The 24,887-nt window shown below is 38.5% G+C and overlaps 1 protein-coding gene across 1 annotated transcript in view; it reads left to right on the top strand.

Annotated features, from left to right (window-relative positions):
* rabgap1l.S (RAB GTPase activating protein 1-like S homeolog) overlaps positions 1-24,887 on the top strand; it is a gene marked incomplete at its 5' end in the record, with an annotated part of 148,777 nt that overhangs the window by 118,032 nt on the left and 5,858 nt on the right. Inside the window, 1 exon segment of the mRNA NM_001096453.1 lies at positions 15,273-15,365. Coding sequence (NP_001089922.1) covers positions 15,273-15,365 — 93 coding nt within the window.

Below are 24,887 nucleotides of genomic sequence, written 5' to 3'. Positions count from 1 at the left end.
GTTTTTTTTTTTGCACAGAACTGATAAAACTCAGCTCCTCTATCTTAATATTTTTTTAAGTTTCATTTCAGCAGAAATTTGTAGCGAGAGTTAATAACCTCTCTGAATGATAAATATAGAATGTGTGTTTAAGAACACCTGCTGTACAATACAGGCGCTTCTACAGCTGCGTGACGTCATGTAAACCTTGTACTTTTTTTGTTTCTCTGGTTCTGTTCTCTGACTTGTGTTTTTCCCATATTTTCATGTGTCCGTTTAACTAGCCCTGCAAATGTTACCCAAGATCATTTGAAATTCCTGCTTTTTACAGGTTGTTTTCTTTATAAAAGTAACAATGCAGTAGAACAAGCTGATGTAGCAATCTTCTTGCATGCTTGGCATTTTTTCAGATTATCTCAACTCCCTTCATTTTTTTAATACATTCCAGAAGGTCATACACTGATTAATTCATTTCCTTTAGTATACTGAGCTTAACGTTATTACTAGTATGTGCTCAGTCCAGTGAATCAACAGGCACTTAGCAGGGAATTTTGACTAGACAGAGTTTGTACTAAAGGCTCTGGACCCTGATTGTAGAACTATAAGAAGAACGGTGGGACTGCGGTTTTGTTGTTCTTTTTATTTCTGAAAAAGAACCTACAATACTTAAACTTTATTTATACTGAACAGTGTTCTTCCATTGTAATCATAGCATGAGCACTTTTGCATAAAATAAGCCTGCACTCTATAGGATCATAATGCCTGTACTGTGACTTCTGTAAGGCACTGGAAAAACTTCATTTGCATATGCCAGAAACCTTAGTAGTGAAACTGCTCCAACTGAAAGTTGTCACACAGCCCCGCCTCCTTATGGACTCCCAAAAGCCCTGGCTTTACAGGGGAGTGTCCATATAAACTGCCCATCATCCAACCTTGAGTTGTATCATCACAAGAGCTCCATCCCCAGTTCAGCAAGAACTATAGCAACTAACTATAGCATCTTTCAAGATGATGGAAGAGATTTCCATTTCGATGGCCTACGATGCACACCTTTTTAGCCAGCTTTCTGATGAGGATATCCTGGCAAAATTGGTTGAAATTAGCAAGCCAAAATCTGTGGTGAGTAGACATGTCATAATTGTTTTTTCTAAATTTTTTTATAATTTACAACATTCTGAGCAGGAGCCGCATGAGTTAGCACTCTGAATTACATTGCATTATTGCTCAGGAGTTCTGTTTGTTTAGCTAATTGTCCATGAGGTGATTATTTTAATAAATGTTGCTTTTTTCCATTTATTTGCCACTCTGGTATTGCATCCATTGGTGACTAACAACAAAGTAGCACTGTCAATGGCAAATCTGATGTGGCCCACCGATAATTAGACTTTAGAAACTTCTTTTAATTAATGTCTCCCCTCTAGTTGTTCGCTGAAGTAAGTATACTTGTTAGCTATATAATCTTGCAAGTCAACTGATATCGAAAGACATTACTCTGTACAGTAATAACAAAGTAGTCTGTTTGTGGGATCAATATTATAAGAGCTCTAAGGAAAACATTATTTTTTCACAGTACCTTGTAAAACTTCTAAACGGAGCTCCAGGAACAACTATGTAACTTGAGTCTTTCTGCAAAAGGCTATAGGCAGCCTGATAATTTGTAAATAAATAGAATATCTGCGTCCATCGTGTTTATTTCTGATGACAGAAGGCAGGTTGCTTTGAGACAGTAGTTTCAGCCTATAAGTATCGAAGGTTATTTTTGTTTGTTTCCTGGGGGATCAAACCCATTAGGATTTCTGGTTTAGTACAAGAGACTGTCTTATTACAGAGAAAAAACAAATCAGTCAAAAACAAATAGTTAATCACACTATACATTGCCTTTTTGTAGTTTTCTGGATAAGTGGTTTCTGTTAAATTTCTCTCACACCTTTACTGCTAACATTTTGTGTGCACTAAGTTGAGTTTATAAGTGATGGTGCTTTTTATTCCCCTGTTTTCACCTTAGTGACTGACCTTGTAAGGTGCTTGTTCAGAAATAGAACCACGTTTCTGTGTTTTTCCTGAAGCTAGGTGTACAAAAATCTAGTAAATATTCAAAGGCCAAAAGTATACTTTCACAAAGAGAAAATATATTCTTATTAGCACTGTTGTTATGGGAAATCCCAGCTGTACTTGTCTTATGTCTTAATTATTTTTAGAAGACTTAAGGTATGGTGATCCAAATTTCAGAAACATCTCTGGTACCAAAAGTACCTTTTTCTTCTTGTGGCTGTGCTGGGGGCCAGGTAGGGAGTCGGAAGCAGTGGCATGCAGGGAATGTGTCAGGGACTGGTGGGGCCCACCAAGATTTTTCCTGGTGTCCTGCTGGCCCAGTCGGATCCTGTGTCAGTGGACTCTTTTTTTTTTTTTTTTTTTTTTTTTAAAAGGGATCCTGTCATCGGAAAACATGTTTTTTTCAAAACGCATCAGTTAATAGTGCTACTCAGCAGAATTCTGCACCGAAATCCATTTCTCAAAAGAGCAAACAAATTTTTTTATATTCAATTTTGAAATCTTACATGGGGTTAGACATATTGTCAATTTCCCTGCTGCCCCTGGTCATGTGCCTGCACTTTAGGAGAGAAATGCTTTCTGGCAGGCTGCTGTTTTTCCTTCTCAATGTAACTGAATGTCTCAGTGAGACATGGGTTTTTACTATTGAGTGTTGTTCTTAGATCTACCAGTCAGCTGTTATCTTGTGTTAGGGAGCTATCTGGTTACCTTCCCGTTGTTCTTTTGTTTGGCTGCTGGGGGGGAAAGGGAGGGGGGTGATATCACTCCAACTTGCAGTACAGCAGTAAAGAGTGATTGAAGTTTATCAGAGCACAAGTCACATGACTTAGGGCAGCTGGGAAATTGACAATATGTCTAGCCCCATGTCAGAGTTCAAAATTAAATATAAAAAAAATCTGTTTGCTGTTCTGAGAAATGGATTTCAGTGCATAATTCTGCTGGAGCAGCACTATTAACTGATTCATTTTGAATTTTTTTTTTCCATGACAGTATCCCTTTAAGAAACCCCATTTACATTACTGTTTACAACTCTGTTACTATACAAGGCATAACTGGCATTAATAAGATTTAGCAAGCACCATCCATCACCTGATTGCTGTTTGAATCATGAGATTATCTCCACATGATTCCAAATTTAATCTCATTTATGCAAGAAGCGCAGCTAAGGAAATGCAAAAAAAACTTTCACAGAAAATACTTGTTTTTTACAATTCCACAAAAAAATAAACATTGTAAATCCAATGTATTACACTGAGATTATTCATTTTGACTCTTTGTACTATTTGATACTCTTTTACTATGAAACAATTGAAACAAATCTTGTCCTTTATTTAAACCCATGCAGAAATCTACATTTTGGTGAATTACTTTAATAATGCTGATAACGCAAACTGGGATTAATTCAAATTTAGCAGTGTAACAAACAACAAAGGAGGAAATGTTGGCCCTTTTGCAACAATGGCACTCTATTGAATCCTTGATTTTGCTAGACCTAATCCAAACCGATAATGTTCCTTTGGCAAACTAGGCTTATTATTCTCTAGAAATTTGGAACTGTCCGAGAAACAGCCAACTTCTGCTACCTTACTACTTCTGCTAAAAAGTGTCAAGTTTCAGCCCCATGTTTCCTATTTAAATGGAAAGTGACAGACTCAGAATCTTCTCTAGCAGCTGAAGAATGCTGGCAGACATCACTTCCATATGCTGTCGGTCTCAAGTGCTGGACATATAATAGTAAATATGCAATTAGCCCTTAACAATAGTGCTAACCCATGGATCTGCAGAGTCCCTGTTATAAGTTACAATGACATGCAAGTAACATAAAACCCACATTTTTTGTTGATTGCTAAATGTGGGAAATGGTTTATTAAACATACAGACATTGCTTCTCATATATAAAAAGCTAGAGAGCTGAATCGGTTACAGCATACAGCTTTGGTTTTTGATGCTTGAAACAATTTAAGGAAATCTTGTCTCCCTCAGGGCAGGAAACATGTTTTCTCTCAAATATCCATTTTCAAAGAACCGATAGGAAAAGCAGCAGCATCTGATTTTTTTTCCTACACATAATCGGATATTCATGTGGTTATGGTAACATTATCAGTGCTATCTCTGTTGTGCAGTAGTACAAACGTATTTATTGGATTGCCAGTCAAAGCTCCTAAGCAAAAAGAGGCAGTGCTGTGTTTTACACACACACTCCAGCACTCAGGGTTACAGCAGTGCAACATCAAGCATTGATCTGTATACCTGTGCACATACAATACATTGTAATGTTAACACCATAACAATGTGCTGTATATAATAGCGTTACAATTCAGTCCTGGGAATATTATTTTTGATGAACACGTATCAGTTAAGCATAGCTCCGAACATTTGGAAAATAGAAAGAGGGAGAAAAACAGTTGTTCGCGTAGCATTGTAACAATTATTTGGACCTCGCCCAATTTATGGCCACACCCCCTAAATACCACATCCTTTTTACAAAATTTGGCAGGGTATGGAAAGTTTGAACACATTTCTGGTTTTAGGGTTCATGTTTTATGTGTTATTACAGTTTTGCTAATGAAGGTAAAATTTTAAGCTGCAAATCACAGTTTCCCCAAGAGACCTGCTTACCTTAAATAGTTACAATTGTTTCTTTGCTTATCTTAAATTGTTACAAATGTATCTAAGTGCACCTGCCATTCTGGGCTCTGTGCCAAAAGCCGCAGTTTTAGAAACTTTATATTTTTTTCTGGCTGTTCAGTGCAGGAGATCAAAGAGGAAGTCTCTAAACTTTCTCTAAAGGGGTAGTCTAATGTGATTAGGTAATGGCCAGTGAAACTCCAAGAACAACCTTGCTTGTAACCCATACAGGAAGGCAGGGGTACAACTATAGAAGAAGCAGACCATGTGGCTGCATGGGGGTAAAGGGGCCCCATGAGGCCCTTAGTCATATACCATTTCAATAAATCTTGGTAAATCTTTTCCCAACATGCACTTCTCATTGTTCTCATTGAGAATTTGGACGCCATATTTAAAATACGCTGCGTATTTACGCAAAGTGTGGTTTCAAACGTGCAGATCCCATAGAGTCTATTGATTTGGTAGTTTCTTGACGTATTCGCGTTTCTGCTGAAAAACGCCAATACTGGAGTCCTGTGGCGGATTTTGGCTTGCAAGCGCCCTGTGTGAATTGCCATAGTGCGTTTTTCATTAGTTTCAGTGGTAGTGCAGTTTATGCGTATTTACGCCTGGTGGAGCTTTTTTAAAAACGCAGTGTAAAAATGCCATGTGTAGCCTTGCCCAAAGGGTAGTGGCAGACAGGGAGATTAGTCACCCAGCGACAAATCTCCCCTTCTTCAGGCAACTAATCTCCCCAAATGCCTTCCCGTCTGCAAGTATACAAATCGCCGGCGGGATGGTATACATTTCCGAAGTCGCCCAAAGTACTTCACGTGGCAACTTCAGAAATCCAAAACAATTTGTTTGCCATCCCACCATCGATTTGTATTTGTGCCGGTGGGAAGGCATTTCGGGGAGATTATTCACCCAAAGAAGAGAAGATTTGTCGCTGGGTGACTAATCTTCCTGTTTGCCACTACCCTAAAAGGTTAAAATCAGCGATTATTAAACAGTTAAATTGAAGAGGAAAGGGTTGCATTAAAGAAGAAATGATCTGGCTCATATTTCTCTGTGGGTGATGTGCCATAAGACATGAGGGATTCACCATCTTTTACTGAGATGTCATGCAGATTAATGTTTTTGACAGCCAATTATCACAAGATGGGAACTGTTAATCAGGGGTTTGAAGCCATGACATTGACGTAAAGTAGAGCCCTGCTTTGGCTTTATTATCTGCTTTCAGTATTTTTGTAGCTGCCACACAGAAAATTCAAGTATTTGTTTGTGGGGGTAGTTGTTTTATTTCTATGATGTACTCCTACCTGCATGCTACCACTTCTGTGTCTATCTTTATAGTTATTAGAGACGTCTGTTTTTTTGGTTAGTGCAGTTGCCTATAGTATTGACAACTTCAATATTCAAACAGTGTAGAGCACTCTGTATTATATGGTTGTCATGGTCACGGACTGCGGCAACAAAAAAAAAAGCCAAGCCCTTATCGACTATGAGGATCCATTTTTATTGCTATACTTATTTTTAATTTGTCTTTTCTGACTCTCTGGTATTGATCTTCTATTCTAACTTACAAACTGCTGTGTGGTTACTTGCTTTATTGAGCCTTCTACCTTCTTGCAAGTGCTTAAAGTTTTGAACTGTTGACTATTCTAAAACAGTAGCTTAATTGCTAGTGGAGGGAGATGTCTTGGAAAAAATGGAGGGGCAGTCAGAGTCAAAGGGAAAATAGGATGAAATAATGGGTTGCTATTTCTGGAAAATTGGTAGTAGTAAGACAGTTTATAGCACTATACAAATATCAGTATATCAGTTTGAAGAGACTTGCCGGTAATATTTTTGCTTATAGAAATATACACAGGACAGAAGGCAAAATATTACAATACAGCATTTGCAGTGAGGAAAGGGGCGGTTGTTATTAAGAAAACAGTAATAAAGTGAACTGGAAAAGTTCTAGACAGGTTGTGTTTGCAGCCTTCAAAAATAGGATTAAATGTTTTTTTAATTTTTTTAGGATTAGCATATTATATTGAACATTGGTACTCAGGTTAGCCTGGGTGATCACCAGTTACAAGCCAATAAGGAGTTTTTCCATGAGAGGCATGATTGTCGAGAACTTTGGGCATTTGTCTTGCGCTAAATCCACAGTAACAAAAGAGTTGTTGTGTATGTGTGAAATTGAAGGGTTAATACCTTTTTTCAGCCTAAACAATGAAGTAACTGTTGCAAGTGAAATTGATCCTTGGATAACTTATTCCTAACCTGATAATGGAATCCTACAATTTAAAGTTGTACCATCACGCTCTACCAGGCTCTACCTGACACAGATGACTTATTTTGCAAGCAGCCGGCAACCCTATTATAAATATATGCTGGAGCAGAACTTTCTGTGCATTCATTTACCTTTCAGTGTATACCTACTAAGGATCTGTTGTTTTTGGGATACAATCCTCTTTTCTTGGATGAGAAGCACCAGTAGGGATACGCTCTGCTATTTGAAAACCTCATCCATGCTTGTTTAAATATTTATCTTGGGGCCCGGTGACCATTATTATACATTGATCGGTGAGTTCTCTCATTAAATTGCTTTGATTGTGTTTTGAAAAATATTTATTTTGTTGTTTTTTTACAATCGAAAAGGCTATGCACAGTATCTTATTCCAAGTGAGATATACCTAAAATAAACACTCTTAAAAACAAGTTGTAGGGGGCCCCGAGGGTAAGGGGGGCCCTGCCACGCCACACTTACTTGATTAGCCAGGCCCCCATCTTTCTGAGAGCTGCTGACTTCGGAAAGGTATGGACGTTTAAGGGGGCCCTGGCCACCAATTTTCTTATAATGTAGAGATGGGGGCCCTGGCCACCAATTTTTTTTTTCTCATGTGGGGTCCTAGCCACCAATATTTCTTTAATGGGGGGGGGCCTGACCACCAATATCTTTTTATTTTTTATTAACATGTGGGAACCCTAGCCACCAAATTTTTTTTACTGTGTGGTGGGGGGCGGACCTGTGGGGTGGGGAGGGCGGACCTGTAGGTGGGGCTTGCGGTGGGCGCAGCCCAGGAAATTTTGTCGTATGGGGCCCTGTGATTTCTGATGGCGGTCCTGTATGTAGTTGTATAAGGAGCAAGAAGGGAAATTCGTTCCATTTCATGGATCACTTGCAGCTCCTATTCAATAGATGGGTCCGGAGGGCACTGAAAATATTCCTGATGCCCTTTAATGTTCTTTTGGTGTTATCATTTACTCTTCACTGTGTTTGCAATTGTGCAGATGCTGCAGAACTGTTACAATATGTTACATTAGTTGATACATTTCTCAGCAGCTGTGGAATGTTAGCAACTATTGTATCTGTTATATCCAGGGGTGTAACTACAGAGGAAGCAGACCCTGCGGCTGCAGGGGGCCCAGAAGGTATAGGGGGCCCCATGAAGCCCAAATAATGAGCAAATTCAACATAAATTGGTAAAACAGGACAATCTCTGGATATGTTGAGGGCCCTAAAATTTGCTGTAGGGCTGAGAAGGGCCAAATATGAGAAATGTATCAACTAAAGTATCAAATTAGATCAGTTTACTGAGTCTGTGACCCTCCTCCCAGAGCTGCTCCAGGGAGACAGGAGAAAGTGAAAAATGAAACCAGACTTAAATATTACAAAAATAGTTTACAAAAGGGACGTGTGTTTTGAAATATCTTGTTTATTTATTGCTGCAATGAGATATTTCAAGGAGACAGTTAAATATATGAAAATATATAAAATATATGAATCTTAAAAATACGTTTGGCTAGAAAGTAGGGTAAAATGTTGTTTTTTCACCAAGCTATATAATCTGTTTTAATATTTAATACATTACTGCTTTCCTATAACAGATACTAGAATTGCTGTAGCATCCAGTAGTACATGCACATGTATTAGTATTTATGAATTGACACTAGTTCATACAATGCCCCTAATATTTGTTGCACTCAAGCTCCTTATGTAGCAGTGATGGGCCTGTTCTGTTGATTTAGGCATAGCCGTGAAGCAGAGAAAAAAATGTAGTGGTAGTTTGTTCAGCAATGCTTATTTGCACAAACAGTTATAAGAAGACATTGTAGAGATGAGGTGAACTGGTGATATTTTTTTATAATCTATGGTTTTATCTATTTAACATTTTCACTGTCTGTGAAACCTTTGTTAGCCTTTCAATTTCATTTATTTAAAGTTTGTTTGATGTAATTGTCATATGCCCCATTAACTTACCTGTCACCTGTCCTGTTTTCTCTGCCGCTCTGAAATCAGAGCAAATGAACAAGGTTGTCTTTGGCGCTTGTACATTTCTTGCAGAGTATATTCATCTTATGTGATGGGTGGAAAATAGCAGCAAATTCTTGTAAAAGGGAGCGCCTTGCCATTGGATTGTGGCAGGTTTGCTATTTTATTATTGTTCTTGTTATAATAGCTGATGAACAGAACAAAGCAAAGTTGGCCATACACATGAGTGTTATGTTAAATGTTAGTATGTTATAAAATAGCCAATTCTAAGCAACTTTTCAATTGTCTTCATTATTTATTTTTTTATAGTCTTTCAGTTATTTGCTTTCTTCTTCTAACTCGTCACAGCTTTCAAATGGTGGTCACCGACCCCATCTAAAAACAAATGCTCTGCAAGGTTACACTTTTATTGTTATTGCTAAATTTGTATCACTCATCTTTCTATTCAGGCCTCTCCTGCTCATATTCCAGTCATTTATTCTAATCAATGCATGATTGCTAAGAGAATGTGGACCCTAGCAAGCAGAAGGCTGAAATTGCAAACTGGAGAGCTGCTGTATAAAAAGCTAAATAACTCAAAAACCACAAATAATAAAACATGAAAACCAATTACAAATTGTCACAGAATATCCCTCTCTTCATTATACGAAAAGTTCATTCAAAGGGGAACAACCCCTTTAATGTAAATTTTCTGTACAGATGAATTTCTGGGCAGTTTGTATTAAAATTGCACTAGTGTGGCTGTACCTGCCAAGGTGAGGAGGTAAGGCCAGATCTGTTCATCTTAAACTCTTCTGGCTTTTTAAAGGCATTGTGCAAAGGCTGGATAATAATGGCTGTTACCAAAGCTTTTCTAGCTAGCACCTGATGTTGAAGCAACCATTATGAATTCCATTTCTCATCTTGCTCTACATCAAGCCAAGCTTATATTGCCCTCTCTTTTTTTTGTCTGTTCATGATGGGTGTGTGCAAGTTGTTCCATAAAATAGCTTCCTTCTTTTAGTACCTAATTGCCTAACCCTAGTGATATAGCTAGAATTTATCTTGGTCCCCCAGAAAAGTATATTATTAACCTCACATAGCAACATTTCAGTGTCTGTAACACTGCTGTTCGTGTTCTCTTCTGGGTATGCTACAGAGCTAACAGTATGAAGAAAATCTGACAAAAAATGATCAGCCCTATCGTTTTGAACAGTGTTTTTCCTTAGATTAGATTCAGCTGAGCTTTTCGGGGAGATTTATTTTTAAATGGAATTCATTTTTATTCCTTTGATCCTGTCTTTCAGCTGCTAGGTTAACCGAGCTCTGCAGTGTTGTGTTGCTTGGATGCTGACAAAAGATAACTCCTTTATAAAAACCTTTTGCAGAAGGAAAACTGGTACATAATCTGTTATGCTGAATCGATTGCAATAGCACAGAACTCTGAGGCTGGCATTCATATGATAAATCTTTGGAGTATAATCTGGGGAATCAATCATGATGTGCAGCAAGGTTATCTATTAATATGATGAAATATGTAAATGTGTAATTCTTGGTTGTTTCACTCCCAACCTGTCTCCAATCTACCCCAGTCTCTTTTCCCTGCTCCACTTTGATCCCCTTACACCTGAGTAACCCTTTCCCATTTAACAATCCCCACCCAATCCACTCCCTTTATGTCACGGCCCTGCCCCCTTTTATGTTGAGGATATTCCCCCTCATTGCCCCTCCTAGCCACAATCCCCATTCAGCCCCCCAGGCATATGATCCCTTTTCTGCTCTCCACCCCTTTTTACCCTTTGTGGGGGTGGAGAGGGGGCCTGCAGGTGGGAACAGTGGGGTAGCCCGTTGGTTAAAGTTAAGCTACTAAAAGTATCACCTTCTGTATAAGATTATTACAAATCAAAATAAGCCGCCTACGGTATAAAATAGGGATGCACCAAATCCGCTATTTTTGATACAGCCGAACCCCTGAATCTTTCAGGAAAGATTCGGCCAAATACCGAACCAAATCTGAATCCTAATTTGCGTATGCAAATTAGCAGTGGGAAGGGGAAATTTTTTTTTTACTTATTTTGTGACAAAAAGTCATGCGATTTCCCTTCTTGATTCAGCCGAATCCTGCTGCAAAAGGCCAAATCCCGAACCAAATCCTGGATTTGGCGCATCCCTAATATAAAAGAAGCCTGTTAGGTTGTTATTTTACCTGCAGTTTGTGCAAGTCACAGTATACAAGCACTGTCTCACACAACAGAGGGGTTAATTTTAGAGCATCACCCAAACAAGAGATATCCACATTGCAGCTCTCCACCTGCAATTTCCCAGAAACCTCATGTCCAGGGGCATTTAGTTTTGAGTTCCTTTTGCAGTTAGCATTGATAAAGTACCAACCTGCTGTCTCTTGCCTTGTATATTATATAACAGTGTACAGGGGCATTGCTTCATCCAGTGTATGGAGGCAAAGTCTCCGTCTGGATTGTCAGAATTCTGGAAATCCTACGTATTCTTATACTGTATATGCTTTAACATTACTACTGTTGTTGTTTGATCAAGCATCACAAGGAGTACCACACAATGTTTAAGCTCACATACACAAATGTTATTAAAGGAATTGTTCAGTATAAAAACTAGGCAAACTAGGCTGTGCAAAATAAAAAATGTCTAATATAGTTAGTTAGCCAAAAATGTAATGTATAAAGGCTGGAGTGACTGGATGTCTAACATAATAGCCAGAACACTTCCTGCTTTGCAGCTCTCTTGGTTTACAATGATTGGTTACCAGGCCACTTAAGGGGGGGGGGGGTGTCACATGGGTCATATCTGTTGCTTTTGAATCTAAGCTGAATGCTAAGGATCAATTACAAACTCATTGAACAGTTATGTCCCATGTAGCCCCCCTTCAAGTCGCTGACTAACTCAGAGTTAGAGAGCTGAAAAGCAGTAAATTGGATTCAAGCTATTATGTTAGACATTCAGTCACCCCTGCCTTTATAGATGACATTTTTGGCTAACTATATTAGAATTTTTTTTATTTTGCACAGCCTATCTATTTAGCCCATTTTTATTTTTACACTGACCTGTTCCTTTAAACTGATGTCCTCAGTGTAATAAAGTCAGACCATGTTACCCTGATATTAGCTGAACTAGCAGTGAACTGAACAATGCTTTTATTTCTCCTCACTCTGGAATGTAGGTCAGGGTAGGAGCTTGAGTGCTGAGAGCTCTATCTGGCCCTACAGATAATTGGGAAATGTCGCCAAACAGTGGCTGCTTGTAATAGCAAACAATGGAGAGGCCAAAACTGTGGTAACTGGCAAATTTTGTCCTTTTTTTCCTGTCTACCTTAACTGTATAAAAGACCTGGATTTTAATGGTCACCTACAGGACAATTAAACAGATATCAGTACAGTATGGTGACACATATGGATGGCTCCGGTGCACATACTGTTTAGTATGTAGACAAGACAAATTAAAGAACAATATGGGGCAGATTTATAAAACCTTCTTGCAGCTCTCAGCCTTTATCCTGTGTTTTGTCTGCACAATGCAATTATTCCGCATACAGGCAAGGAAAGGAACAGATTATTTTTGGACAACATTAATGACTTGGTATCATTAAAAAAAAAGTTTTAAGGTTGTAAATCCACCATGCGAGGTTTGGTTTAATGTCTGTCTGGTTATTTAATATCACTTTAGGTTTTATTGGCTCATTATTCTTGTAATGTAATTATTATGCTTATATTTATAAAATTATTATGTACTCTGGTGTTGCAAACTGCATGGCATAGGCATTTATGTAATTGTATCATACTTAACATGTTCTATTAAAATATACATCTTTTATGCTTTGGAAAACCCAATAAAAATGAAGAAAACTAATTATAACAAAAAAAAAAGAAAGGAGCAGATTGCAATGCTGATTCTTTGCCTGGGTTTTTCAGCAAGTCAAGTTTCAGCCCTGTGTGCGGCATATTTACCATTATTGGGTTAAGACTTTGGTATTTAAGAATATTCTAGTTTTTAGAGCAGGCAAACACTTTTAGCCAAATAAACTAAGTGTAAAGCGAAATATTATTTTTTAAGTTGTAGGAATCTCATAAAGAAACTGGAGAATTTCATTAGTAGAAAAAATATTTGCACTTATCAAATAATACCATTTTTACTCAAATGTGGCTGGGAAAAAAGTTTTGTATTTTATGAAATGAGCCTCTATAGGGCTCTGAAATAGACTGTAAACTCAGTTCAATTATTGCCATGTATAGGAAATTGTGAGGTGGAATATTGTTTAGTACTTAGCAGAAAATGTAGTTTGTGCTGCTAGTTTAGAAGGGGCATGTGCAACTTATCACTGCTTAGTACATATTACTTGCATTTGTTACATTGTCTGATACCAGTTACAATATTTGTGCACCTCCCACGCACATCTCCAGCTTTTGTCATATGTTAAACATTCCATCATGTTTTTATCCATGTTATTTTGACATGTGGACTATGATATTCCAAGATAATTTGGATTTGGTCTTTTTTGGTGTTAAATTATTTAGCTTTTTGTCCAGTAGCTCAGAGTATTAAATTTCAGATGATATCTGGTTGTTAGGGTGATATTTACGCTAGCAACAGGCAATGCTTTAAAAAAGAGACAGGAAGATGAATAATGGAAGGCCTGAATTGAACTGTATATTAAAAGGACATACGTCAAATAATTAAAAAAAAAAAATTCTAAAATGTTTGTGTAGATTCTCATTCATCCAGGTCGTGGTATATCTGTAGAAATAAGTCAAATCAACTGGATTTGCAGTGTTTTCTTTTTTTGTTTTTTCTTTACTTATTTCTACAGATATATTTTATGAAATGAAGACGAATTGCAGTGTTGCTAAACACAGGCCACATAAGCCAGTGCATAATTGTTTGATGTAGTGGCTCCTTCACAAAATATCATTGAAAGTCTAAGAAAAATAAGAATATTCACACAAAGCCCATGTGGGGGAATGTCCCAGAAAGCTGAACCTTGTGTTGGGCAGGGATAGCAATTGAAAGCAATGGAGCTGGAATTACTGGATTAACCTGTATGACATCAGTATCCCCTTTCACTAATGACCACTTTACAACAAGGACCTATTCTTGCACTGCATTCTCCCCTCCCTGTACAGTTCTGGAATCAATATAACCACTTTATTTTGTTCTGGTTCTGGAAATCCTCTGTTTCATTATTAATTGACCAGCACTGCCTGCTCTTCACCCTGTGCTCTGTCTCAGCCCAAACCACAATGGTTTTGCCTGGAATCACGAGCGAAATGTGCACCCAGGGAGAAAAAAAACAATGGCAGCCACCAACCTATCCGTTGTAAGCATGATTCAGCACATACGTATTCTGGTTTGACCAGTGCATAGCAACATGCCCATGGGCGACCTTACACTGCCTTTCATTTCTGAACTTTGTTTCATAGGGTTTTGTCACTAAGGGAAACCAGTATCTCCTACTTGTAGGTGGCTGCCAATTGGGTTTGTTGTAGAGAAATGCAATAATGAAAACTATTAATATCATTAAATTGCAGTTTATATTGTAAATAGCAGTATTCTAAAGCAATCTAATAATTATTTTTATTTTCTTGGGCTTATATAAGTCTCCGCCCTGCTAAATAAATCATTTTATCACAATGGATAACTACGGTTTGGCATTTCAGGCTCAAGAGATGACAACTAGAAAGGCAAAATGTTGTTTAAAAAAAAAAAAAAAGATAAAGGGTAACTGTAAAGTTATGTTGTTTGGTTTTGATTATAAGGTGGTACAAGCTTCTGTGCTTTCTAAATCATACCTCCCAACTGTCCAGTTTTTAGAGGGACAGTCCCTCTTTTAAAAGCTCAATCCGCAGTCCCATGTTTGTACTGGAAAGTCCCGTTTTTCTCTGCACTGAACAGCCAGAAAAAAAACCTTACGTTTATAACTTAATTGGCTTTTGGCAGAGAGCCCAGAACAGCCACAGCAGTAGATAAGATACTTTTGTTAAAATTTTAAGATAAGCAAACAAGTAATTGTAACAATATAAGATAACGGGTCCCTTGGGAAAAGTTAGACTCACAGCTTAAAGGGCAATTCACCTTCATTAGTAAAATTGTAATAACCACAGAAATATGTTTAAACTTTCATAACCTGCCAAATTTTGTAACATGAACATGGTAATTAGGGGGTGTGGCCACACTATGTGCAGCAACTTTTTTGTCCCTCTTTTTATTTCCAAAATGTTGGCCGGTATGCTAAATCTATATCTAACTAAGGCATCTTGTGGCAAAGATTAGTATCTTCTACTGTTTGCATTTTATCTGGTAACACTTCCAAGTCTAAAATGGAGTGCAATGTAAAACTTTTGCTTATTGCTGCCCCCTACAGGTGCCAACCAAGAAACTGAAGAAATTTGAAAAGGAATATCTGGCTATGCGAGAGAGCCAATTACAGCAGGAGGATCCAATAGAGCGATACAAGGTAACTGCTCAATTGTCACAACACCAGGCAGCATGTATTTTATGTGCAAACATGCAGTGTGTTGTTGTCTTTATTGAGTCATGTACAGAATGCATTCATCTCTGTGTTTAAACATATGTATGGGTGTGACTTTATACATAATAGCAACTAGGAGGATTGCTTTACAAACATTGCTACTAAATTGCACACCATTATAGAAATATCCCTTAAAGGAAAACTATACCCCCGAACAATGTAGGTCTCTATAAAAAAAATATAGTGCATAAAACAGTTCATGTGTAAAACCCTGCTTCATGTAAATAAACCATTTTCATAACAATATACTGTTTTAGTAGTATGTGCCATTGAGTAATCATAAATAGAAAATTGCCATTTTAAAAAATAAGGGACGTCCCCTGGGATCGTAAGATTCACGTTGCACACAATCAAACCATACATGTAAGGTCACATGAGCCAATTAACAGACAGAGTTGTGTCTTTTGCTTCCTCACTTCTTCCTGTTACAGTTAGAGTTGTAGTATTTCTGGTCAGGTGATCTCTGAGGCAGCACACAGACATCACAAAATTACTTAAATATATATTCTTTTTTTTATAAGATTCTTTAATATGCCACTTAGTTTGATATAAACTATCTGTTGCTTAAATATTCATTTTGGGGGTATAGTTTTCCTTTTGGGCTTTTTAAAGGGGACCTGTAACCCAGAAATACATCCTAAAGGCACAATAGTAAAATCTCTTTTCCAATGAAATTGTGTGCATTACCCTCCCCTCCACTATACCATATCGCAATGACGTCACATACTGCACCTCCCCTGCCACATATACTCAGTCCTTACTACCTGCTGTAACCTCACATAGCCTGGGGTATGTGTTGTAAGTGCTGGAGCATACATTAGCTTTTCTTTTATGTTATGATGACAAATTCCAAAGAAATGAAGGAAACAAGATGCTATCTAGTTGTAAAGTACAAGCACAAAATTTATATTTTATTTGGATTTAGAACGATTTTATAGGTTTACAGGTCCCCTTGAAGGCTGCCCCTTTATTCAAGATTAAAGGATACGTAAACCTTTAAAATAAGTGAATGTAAGATTGATGAAATTGCTGTTTTAAACAATTTAAAGGGCAAGTCAAGCCCAAAATTAAAATTTGCCTAATAAAAAAAAAAGCATAATTCTAAGCAACTTTGCAATAGATATTCACTACAAATTTTCTATGGTTTTAAGGTTTTGATATGAGTATTGCTATTGAAAGCAGTGTTTGTCCCTTTCTATTGTCTGCCCTGGTGCCTCAAACTGTTAATACAATGTAAGACAAGGCAGCTGATTAACATCTTTACTGGGGAACTAAAGCTTTTGCAGCATTGTTTAAAAAGTAACAAGGAGTTAAGCAAATGCTGCTTTCAATAGCATTCATTTTATAAATAACGTTAAAAGCACTGCAAATTTTTCATTAATTGATAGGAAAGTTGCTTAGAATTATGTCTCCTTTTTATAAGGCAAATTTTTATTTTGAGGTTAAATTAATTTTGAGGTTGAATGTATTTTGTTAAACAGTGCCACCTACTGGTGAGACAAGAAACTTTAGAAAAACATCAGAAACCTCAGATAACTTTTCTCACATCTTTTTTTAAACCAAAGAACAATCGGACCAGCCCTCTTTCTGTCTTCTAGTAAATTGTAAAGAACTGGTACTTATTCCTCCGTGATTTGATTTAAGTATCGCCGCACCTTGCTTCCATCCAAAGCCAGTAATAGTGGTTCAAAAGTAATAGGTGTCGATACAAAACAGCGCAGAGATTCTGCTGCAAAAGTGCCTTTATTAACACCTGTGTTAATAAAGGCACTTTTGCAGCAGAATCTCTGCGCTGTTTTGTATCGACACCTATTACTTTTGAACCTCTTTCTGTCTTCTGACGGGTTCGACTGGATCACTGTTGAAAACTGACCAGCAGGTGGCACTGTTGTAACTAAATTCATTTCCCTTAATATCTTAGAATTTAAAAAAATAATGAATGTAAATTACAGAAGGTCTTAGACTATCACTCTCATCAATTTTTACTTATTTTAAAGGTTTACTTATCCTTTAAGTCTTGCACTGTAGCTTTGTAAAATCTGTAAAATCTGTAAAATCTTCAACTTAAAGTGGTTGTTCACCTTTAAATGAACTTTTAGAATGTTATATATTGGCCAATTCTAAGCAACTTTTCAATTGATCTTCATTATTTATTTCTTATAATTTTTTAATTATTTGCCTTTTTCTTCTGACTCTTTCCAGCTTTCAAATGGGGATCATTGACCCCATCTAAAAGCAAATGCTCTGTAAGGCTACAAATTTACTGTTTTTGCTACTTTTTATTATGCACCTCTCCTATTCATATTCCAGTCTTTTATTCAAATCAGTGCATGGTTGCTAGGGGATTTTGCACCCTAGCATCCAGACTGCTAAAAATTGCAAACTGGAATGCTGCTGACTAAAAATCTATTTAAAAGAAAAACCCCAAATAATAAAAAATGAAAACCAATTGCAGATTGTCTCAGAATATCACTGTATATATCATACTAAAAATTAACTCAAAGGTGAACAACCCCTTTAAGGCAGACACTGGCTTCTGATTTGGCCCTTAACACAATTGGCAGCTGGTCAGCCCTTGTTTATGACTAACTGATGGCCGCCCTGACTCTTATCTGATCATATCTGAGCTGGGCAGAAAAGCTGATCAGCTGAGATTCACCCATGGATGCAGTTTGCGGCTGAACATTTTTCATGGGCAGCCTGGCCCATGTGTCATCCTATTGTTAGCCTTTCATTTTTTTTCAAATAAATTTGAATGGGAGGTTATTTAAAGGACAATTCAACCCCTTATTAAAACAAAAACCCTACCCCCTACCTTACATAGACCCCCCCCAGCCTAGCTGCTAACCTGGGTAAATGCCCCTAACTTTTTACTTACCCCTCAGTGAAGATTCAGGGCATCAGAGTTCACAGCAGCCATCTTCTTCTTCAGTAATCTTCGGGTCTTCTTCTGGCGCCTTAGCAATTTCCGTGACTTTCAGCATATGCGCAGTTGTTTGGGACTGGCAGAGTGATCCAACTGCGCATACGGCACTTACTTCACGAAGATTACCGAAGAGAAGAAGATGGCTGCTGTGAACTCTGCTGGACTAAAATGTTAGGGGCATTTACCCGGGGTAGCCGTTAGGCTGTGGGTGAGGAGGGAGGGGAATCCATGTAGGGTAGGGGAGTAGGGTTTTTTTTAATAAGGGGTTAAATTCTCCTTTAAAGGAGAAGGAAAATCGTTTACCACGTGGGGGGTGCCAAATGTTAGACACCCCCAAGTGATTGTATTGACTTACCTGAAACCCTATCAGCAGAAAACTGCACCGGCTCAAGGTTATACCAGTGAGCACCACAGAGCCATTCTCTTCCGTGCCTAACATTTGGCACCCCCAAGTGGTAAACGACTTTCATTCTCCTTTAAGAAAAACTGTGTTCAAATTCAAAACTATTGAAAGGGACGATCCGAAAATTTGATTCGTATTCAATTCTTATTCGATTCTTATTTGACTAATCTGAAATCACGTTTTTTTTTCCGAAAAAACTTGAATGTTAGGTAGCTAACATCTTTAAATGGGTCACTGGACCTCTGCCATTGACTTCTACATGAACTCGGCAGGTTTTAGGTGGAGAATAGTAGTTTGGATTATTCCCAATTCAAATTTGTGAGTTTTGACCAAAAATCCAACTTGAAAATTCAAATTTGAAATATACAATTCAAACCTTAAAAAATCTGCCCCTTTATGTGTCATTAGATGCTGCAGGATATTGTGTGAGATCGTCTCTGTATATTTGTATCATTTTAATGTTAGAGGCTATATAACATGTACCTGTAAAACACAACTGAATTTTATATTCAGATTTGACTATAATAACTAGGCACATTTACACATATTACAACCATTTACAGTAGAAGTAGATTAAAGGGGAAGGAAACCTAGCCGGCGCAAACCCCCCACCCCCCCCCCTCCTGTTTGTTGCTAACACTCCCTCCTCCCCCCTGGCCTACCCATCCCGCTGGGCAAATGCCCCTAACTTGTTACTTACCCTTCTGCGCAGGTCCAGTCCAGGGAGTTCACCGACGACATCTTCTTCCAAGCGATCTTCTTCCTGCTTTGAACGGCGCATGCGCAGTAGGATCATTTCGCCGGTACGATCTACTGCGCATGCGCGTGACTTTTGGCGCATGCGCAGTAGATCCGTACCGGCGAAATGATCCTACTGCGCATGCGCCGTTCAAAGCAGGAAGAAGATTGCGTGGAAGAAGATGTCTTTTGCACCGGCTAGGTTTCCTTCCCCTTTAAGATGAAAAATAACAATGATAGCAACTGATGGTACAGCCCTGTTCAGTCCAGTGTATGCAAGATAAAGGATTATAGACATTCAGTTGACGTCTCCAGTATGTTAAGAGGTTTAAAGGAATGGCTTGTGTTCCTTTTTTTCCAGTTTGTGATTGTAAACGAGCCTCTTCCACTTTTTGCTGTGTGACTTGGGACCTCAATAGACCTTTGTGTGTACTGACATGCTCCAGGCCACAGAGGGCTTACATTGGAAGGGGAAACCACTACACAGTCTGACAGAATGAGACGCCCCACACAATTTGAATTATGAACAGTGTCAAATATTCCCCTTACTGGACTGGTAGGCAGCCATTTCTAGATAATCCAAATGCAGAGACAGGCTAAAAGTTGCATGCTCACCAACATCAGAATGAATAACTGCACTTATGTCCTAGCAGTGGTGCAGGTGAGTGGTGCAGGTGAGTGGTGCTTTACTCTGTGCCATGAAAGACGTTATTTTATTTTGGCTCCCATTCCTTTACAAGAATTTTTGGATGGAGGTTTGTATTTCAAAATGACTCACTGACCCAGTAGCAGAAGATGCATTTCAGTTTTTGACTATAAAATACACTGTATTATTGTCATTTTTATGTGTTCCATAAACGGTCAACTCTAGGATTTGGTGCCTTGTATTTATTGCTTTAAATAATCTCGACATGTTGTTGTGATATGTCATTTCAGACATTCCACAACAATGGTATTTACACACACAAATGTAAAAAAAAATCTTTGCAAAACAAATTACTGTTTGGTTTAAAACCTCTGTTCTAATGCTGCCACTATATGGAGGGTTGCATGCCGCCCATCATATCTTTTGTGTATAATCTGTAGTGCTTGCATTAGCTGGCAAGAGACGGAACCTATTCAGTCAACAATTAGAGATCACATTTCCAAGAGAAAATGATTGTTATACAAGTACAGTGGCTAGAATCAGTTTGGAATAAACAATTCCTGTTCTCAAGGCTGTTAATTACATTTAGCATACCTCCCAACATTTTGGAAGTAAAAAGAGCGACAACATTTCTTTTTCCGCATGTAGCACAGCAATTTTTGACCACACCCCTTTCTGTGGCCACACCCCCTAATTACCTTGTTCATTTTACAAAATTTGGCAGGTTATGAAAGTTTGAAAATATTTCTCCTTATCTAAACAGTGTTTTTGTGTCTCAAAATTGTTACAAAGTATCTTATTTGCACCTGTTAGCTGTTCTGGGCTCTCTGCTAAAAGCCAATTAAGTGAGAAACTTTGTTTCTTTTTCTGGCTGTTCAGTGCAGAGAAAAGAGGGACTTTCCAGTACAAATGAGGGACTGTGGGTTGAGCTGTCAAAAGAGGGACTGTCCCTCCGAAAAAGGGACAGTTGGGAGGTATACATTTATACATCCCAGTGTTACTGTACCAAGTGCCCGCTGTTCCAGCAAAAAGCTAAAATCATGTTCTCTGTTTCATTGGGCCATTGGTTAATAGGGTCTTTCTCAGTTCAGCTGGATACTAACAAGCCAATATACATTACCCAAAATATGTTCTTTCTAAAATGACAGGCAGTGCTCATATCTGGCAGTCAGATGGCAAGCTGTCGTAACAAATCCTGCTGCCAGATCTGCAAGAACAAGGCCCTGTCACACCAGCCTTGTGTATTGGGAGGGTGCTAAACATGCATACATCTTTATTTTATTATTTTACTATCTCTTACACACACACACATACTGTGTTTGGTTTCTGCTCACTCCTGCCCTTCTTTCTAAAGGAGCAATGGCTCATGGGTTGATATCATGTGGTTTGTCCCCCTGCTCTATGGATGAGAAACAAATACTCAAATTAGCCCTCACATTCACTTGTATGACAGTAGCATGCAAATAGAATTGCACTTGCTTCTTATGTGATTTTTGTTAGTTTTTGACAAACTATAATTTGCATCCCTGCAGGATATAGAACCTTTTTGGAGAGTAACACATGGTCCAAGCAGTAGTTTAGTGCCCACTTAGTCCTTGTTTACTGCCCACCCTTACTTTGCTGTTTACACTCTCTGTTTAACACCTACCACTCTCTGTATTTATTCTCCATACTTCAGAACTTTGTTAAGCATAAATAAGTACAATTTTGTACTGTGGCCCCGTTAACCCACCAAGCTTCACTTACATATTGTGTTTTTAGACTATGCGGATATCACAGAACGTGCCCATTTTTTTCTGATGGATCAGAATCCAGGGTGTTTCAAGCTTTAAATACTGGAAAGTGCTTCAGATTCTAATACACAATAAGTTGTGTAAGGTTTTTATTGTTCAAAACATGTAGGGTGTTCCCATGTGAGAGGTTCCAATGTTCAGTTATTTGTCTAACAGCTAAACAAGCTTCTGCATTTTTTAGATATAAAATGTATGCTCATTGGGAGCACTGTATATCAGAGTATATAGTGGGGATTCATTTTACCTCAGCAAAAGAATCATTATGGCAAGTGAAATACGTAAGTACCAAATGCACTTTCATGCAAGCTTGGCGCTCTTCTCTCCGCTGGTAGGTACAGTTCTGCACAAATAGAATTCTATTCTACACAATAGAAATGATTCATACATTAGCGCCCATGTAATATTCCCGCTGGCCTTGCCTTCTTTCTTGAAAGTTGCCTTGGGTTCTTAACAAGAGGCTGGGAGTGGACACATTTCCACTCTCCTGTGTTATCTTGCTTCCCAAGCACGTCTTGTTCCTCTAATCAGCCAGCACACAATTAACAGCAGTTACAGGAGAAAGTAGCAGCAGCCAACACCTCCCTGTGTAAACTCGTAGAGAAAGTTCTTCAGCACACGCACAGCCTTCATTGCTACTTTCATTCTGCTTTGGGGCATTAGCCTACTGATCCCTGTGTGACACTGCACAAGAGGTAAGACCTGAGCTGCCTGAGCTTCACAACACTGCTCACATATTGCTTAAATGTTCTACTGGCTTCCACTGCAGAATGTATGAGAGATATGGAAGTGGCCTGTGATTGGCATTGTGTGTAGGAAGGCTCTAAGCCATACTTGTTAATAACAGCTTTTGCTGGATTTGTATTTTTGGCTGAGTGCTATCATGCAATGTGCTGTGTACAAGTGACGGAACTATTACTACTGCATTACCAGTTTAGTAAAGAAAAGCACTAGGGGGATCAACAAAGAAAACATTTCTTTGAGATTAACTTCAGTAACATATACCTAACTAGTACCATCACAGGGTGAAATACTGGGGAACCTTCATCTTGAGACTTCCAGTAAATGCCTACAGCAGCAAGTGATGTCCCCATGGGCACCCCTTCAGTAGCCGAAATAAAGCAAATCTGCCTTCCTAATAGCTGGCACTGCTGCTTCCTTTCAGCAGTGAAAGGGTGTTTGATTGTGGATTGATTAGCATAAAGGGAAGGAACTAGGACTAGTCTAACAGGTTAATGCAAAATGATGTTCCTTTTCCCTGCAGGTGTTAATAGGTGTGATTAAGGTGAGGCAGCAGTTTACTTGTGAAGCAGCTTCTCGTCTCCCATGTGTCTGTGTCAACCCTGTACACTGTGTCTTATTCTCAGATTACTTTTCCTATGAGTGACCCAATAGCCAACAACTTCACCCCAGCACTTGCATTCTGCTCTTCTGCACTGGGAACACTGATATTTTTACATGTATTTCCAGATTAAGGGTTTAAGTATGATCTGAACTGAATGAAATATTTACTAAGGGTCCCATGTAGGATTTAGTTTTCATGGTACACAAAAGATTGATAGATATATAGATATATTAGATAGATAGATGATGGATAGATAGATAGACAGACAGACCCCAGGGATAAGAGTAGTTCTGCTCCACAAGGGTGCTATAATTGTATATCCATGAAGTGATTACTAGGGAAGATACAGTATATCTCCGAAAATGCAATTATAAAAAGAGAGCATGTAATGAGTGCATTGGCCATAACATAGTACAGGTCTCCGTATCCATATTATTATCACTATAATTTTGTTTAATCAGCATTTTTGCATGTCTCGGGAATATAGGGGAAACATGGAATAACCTGAGCCTGTATAGCGGGAGTACCACATTATATTAGACTTTTTCAGTATCTGAGCTTCCTCCCTCTTCCTAACACAAACTAGGCATATTTTGCTTATGTGTGTTTATTTACTAAGGATTCCACTAGATAAAGGTTGTCACTATCATCACTTTTCCATATCATTAGGCAAATAATGAGTGTTAAAGAAGTGCCAGTATGAGGCCAGGTTGTTATTATGCGCCCAGGCAAACCATTGGCAGCAGAGCCATTGCATCACTTCTTGTAAACACAGAGCATTGGTAGTTCTTGCAACAGCAGCACAATTTCTATTTCCTAAAAAGGAGCTCAGGAAACCTTGTAACCTCGAGCTAAGTAGCAACTTACTGCTGCCTCCTCCAGCCCCAGCACTTGCTCTTCAGCCAAGTAACCCACTCACAACCCCAAAATATCTGTGGAGCTGTTCAGAAGGGACCTCTGACTGCCCTGTCCAAAGTCTTCATCTGTCAGTAGGACTGTACCATTACAAGGTAGGCAGTGTTCTCGTTCATTTCCCATTGCCTCTAGCTAGCTGACATACACACACACTCAAAGCTGATGGATGGGACTGGGAATCCATGTGATTTCATACTAAACTAGTAGTCCCCTATATATTTACATGTTGTTGCTGCTGCATAAATAAAGCCAATTGTGACAGCAATACAGCACTGTGACTTGCTATGTGTACTACTTACACAAACAGATAAGCCCACTATCATGTCCTGCAGTGTCTGTAAAGGAAAAGACTTGAGCAACCACAACACTCGGTTAGTGCTTAGTTATTATACCATGTCATAAGCAAAGGCAAGCACACCAAGGTCAGGTTAACAGAGAAGTGCCTTGGGGTTTATTGCATGAATGAGCCACTGATGCTGAGCCTTACACTCATCAGGTGGCCCCAGCTTACAGAATATTTGGCACATTGTGGGTTCACCATGGCTTGTGCTGAGAATATTCATCATTGTAAAGCTTCCTTTCTGTCAGGCCAAAACAAAAGTAAAATAGCAAACTGCACAGAATGTTTTATGTTTATAATAGATTGTAAGCTCTGTGGGACAGGGGCCTCTTTTACTCTGTCTC

Source organism: Xenopus laevis, chromosome 4S (assembly GCF_017654675.1).
Source record: "Xenopus laevis strain J_2021 chromosome 4S, Xenopus_laevis_v10.1, whole genome shotgun sequence".
Classification (NCBI taxonomy): domain Eukaryota; kingdom Metazoa; phylum Chordata; class Amphibia; order Anura; family Pipidae; genus Xenopus; species Xenopus laevis.
The sequence above is the reverse complement of the archived record's forward strand: the minus strand, read 5'-3'. Positions and strand labels throughout refer to the sequence as shown.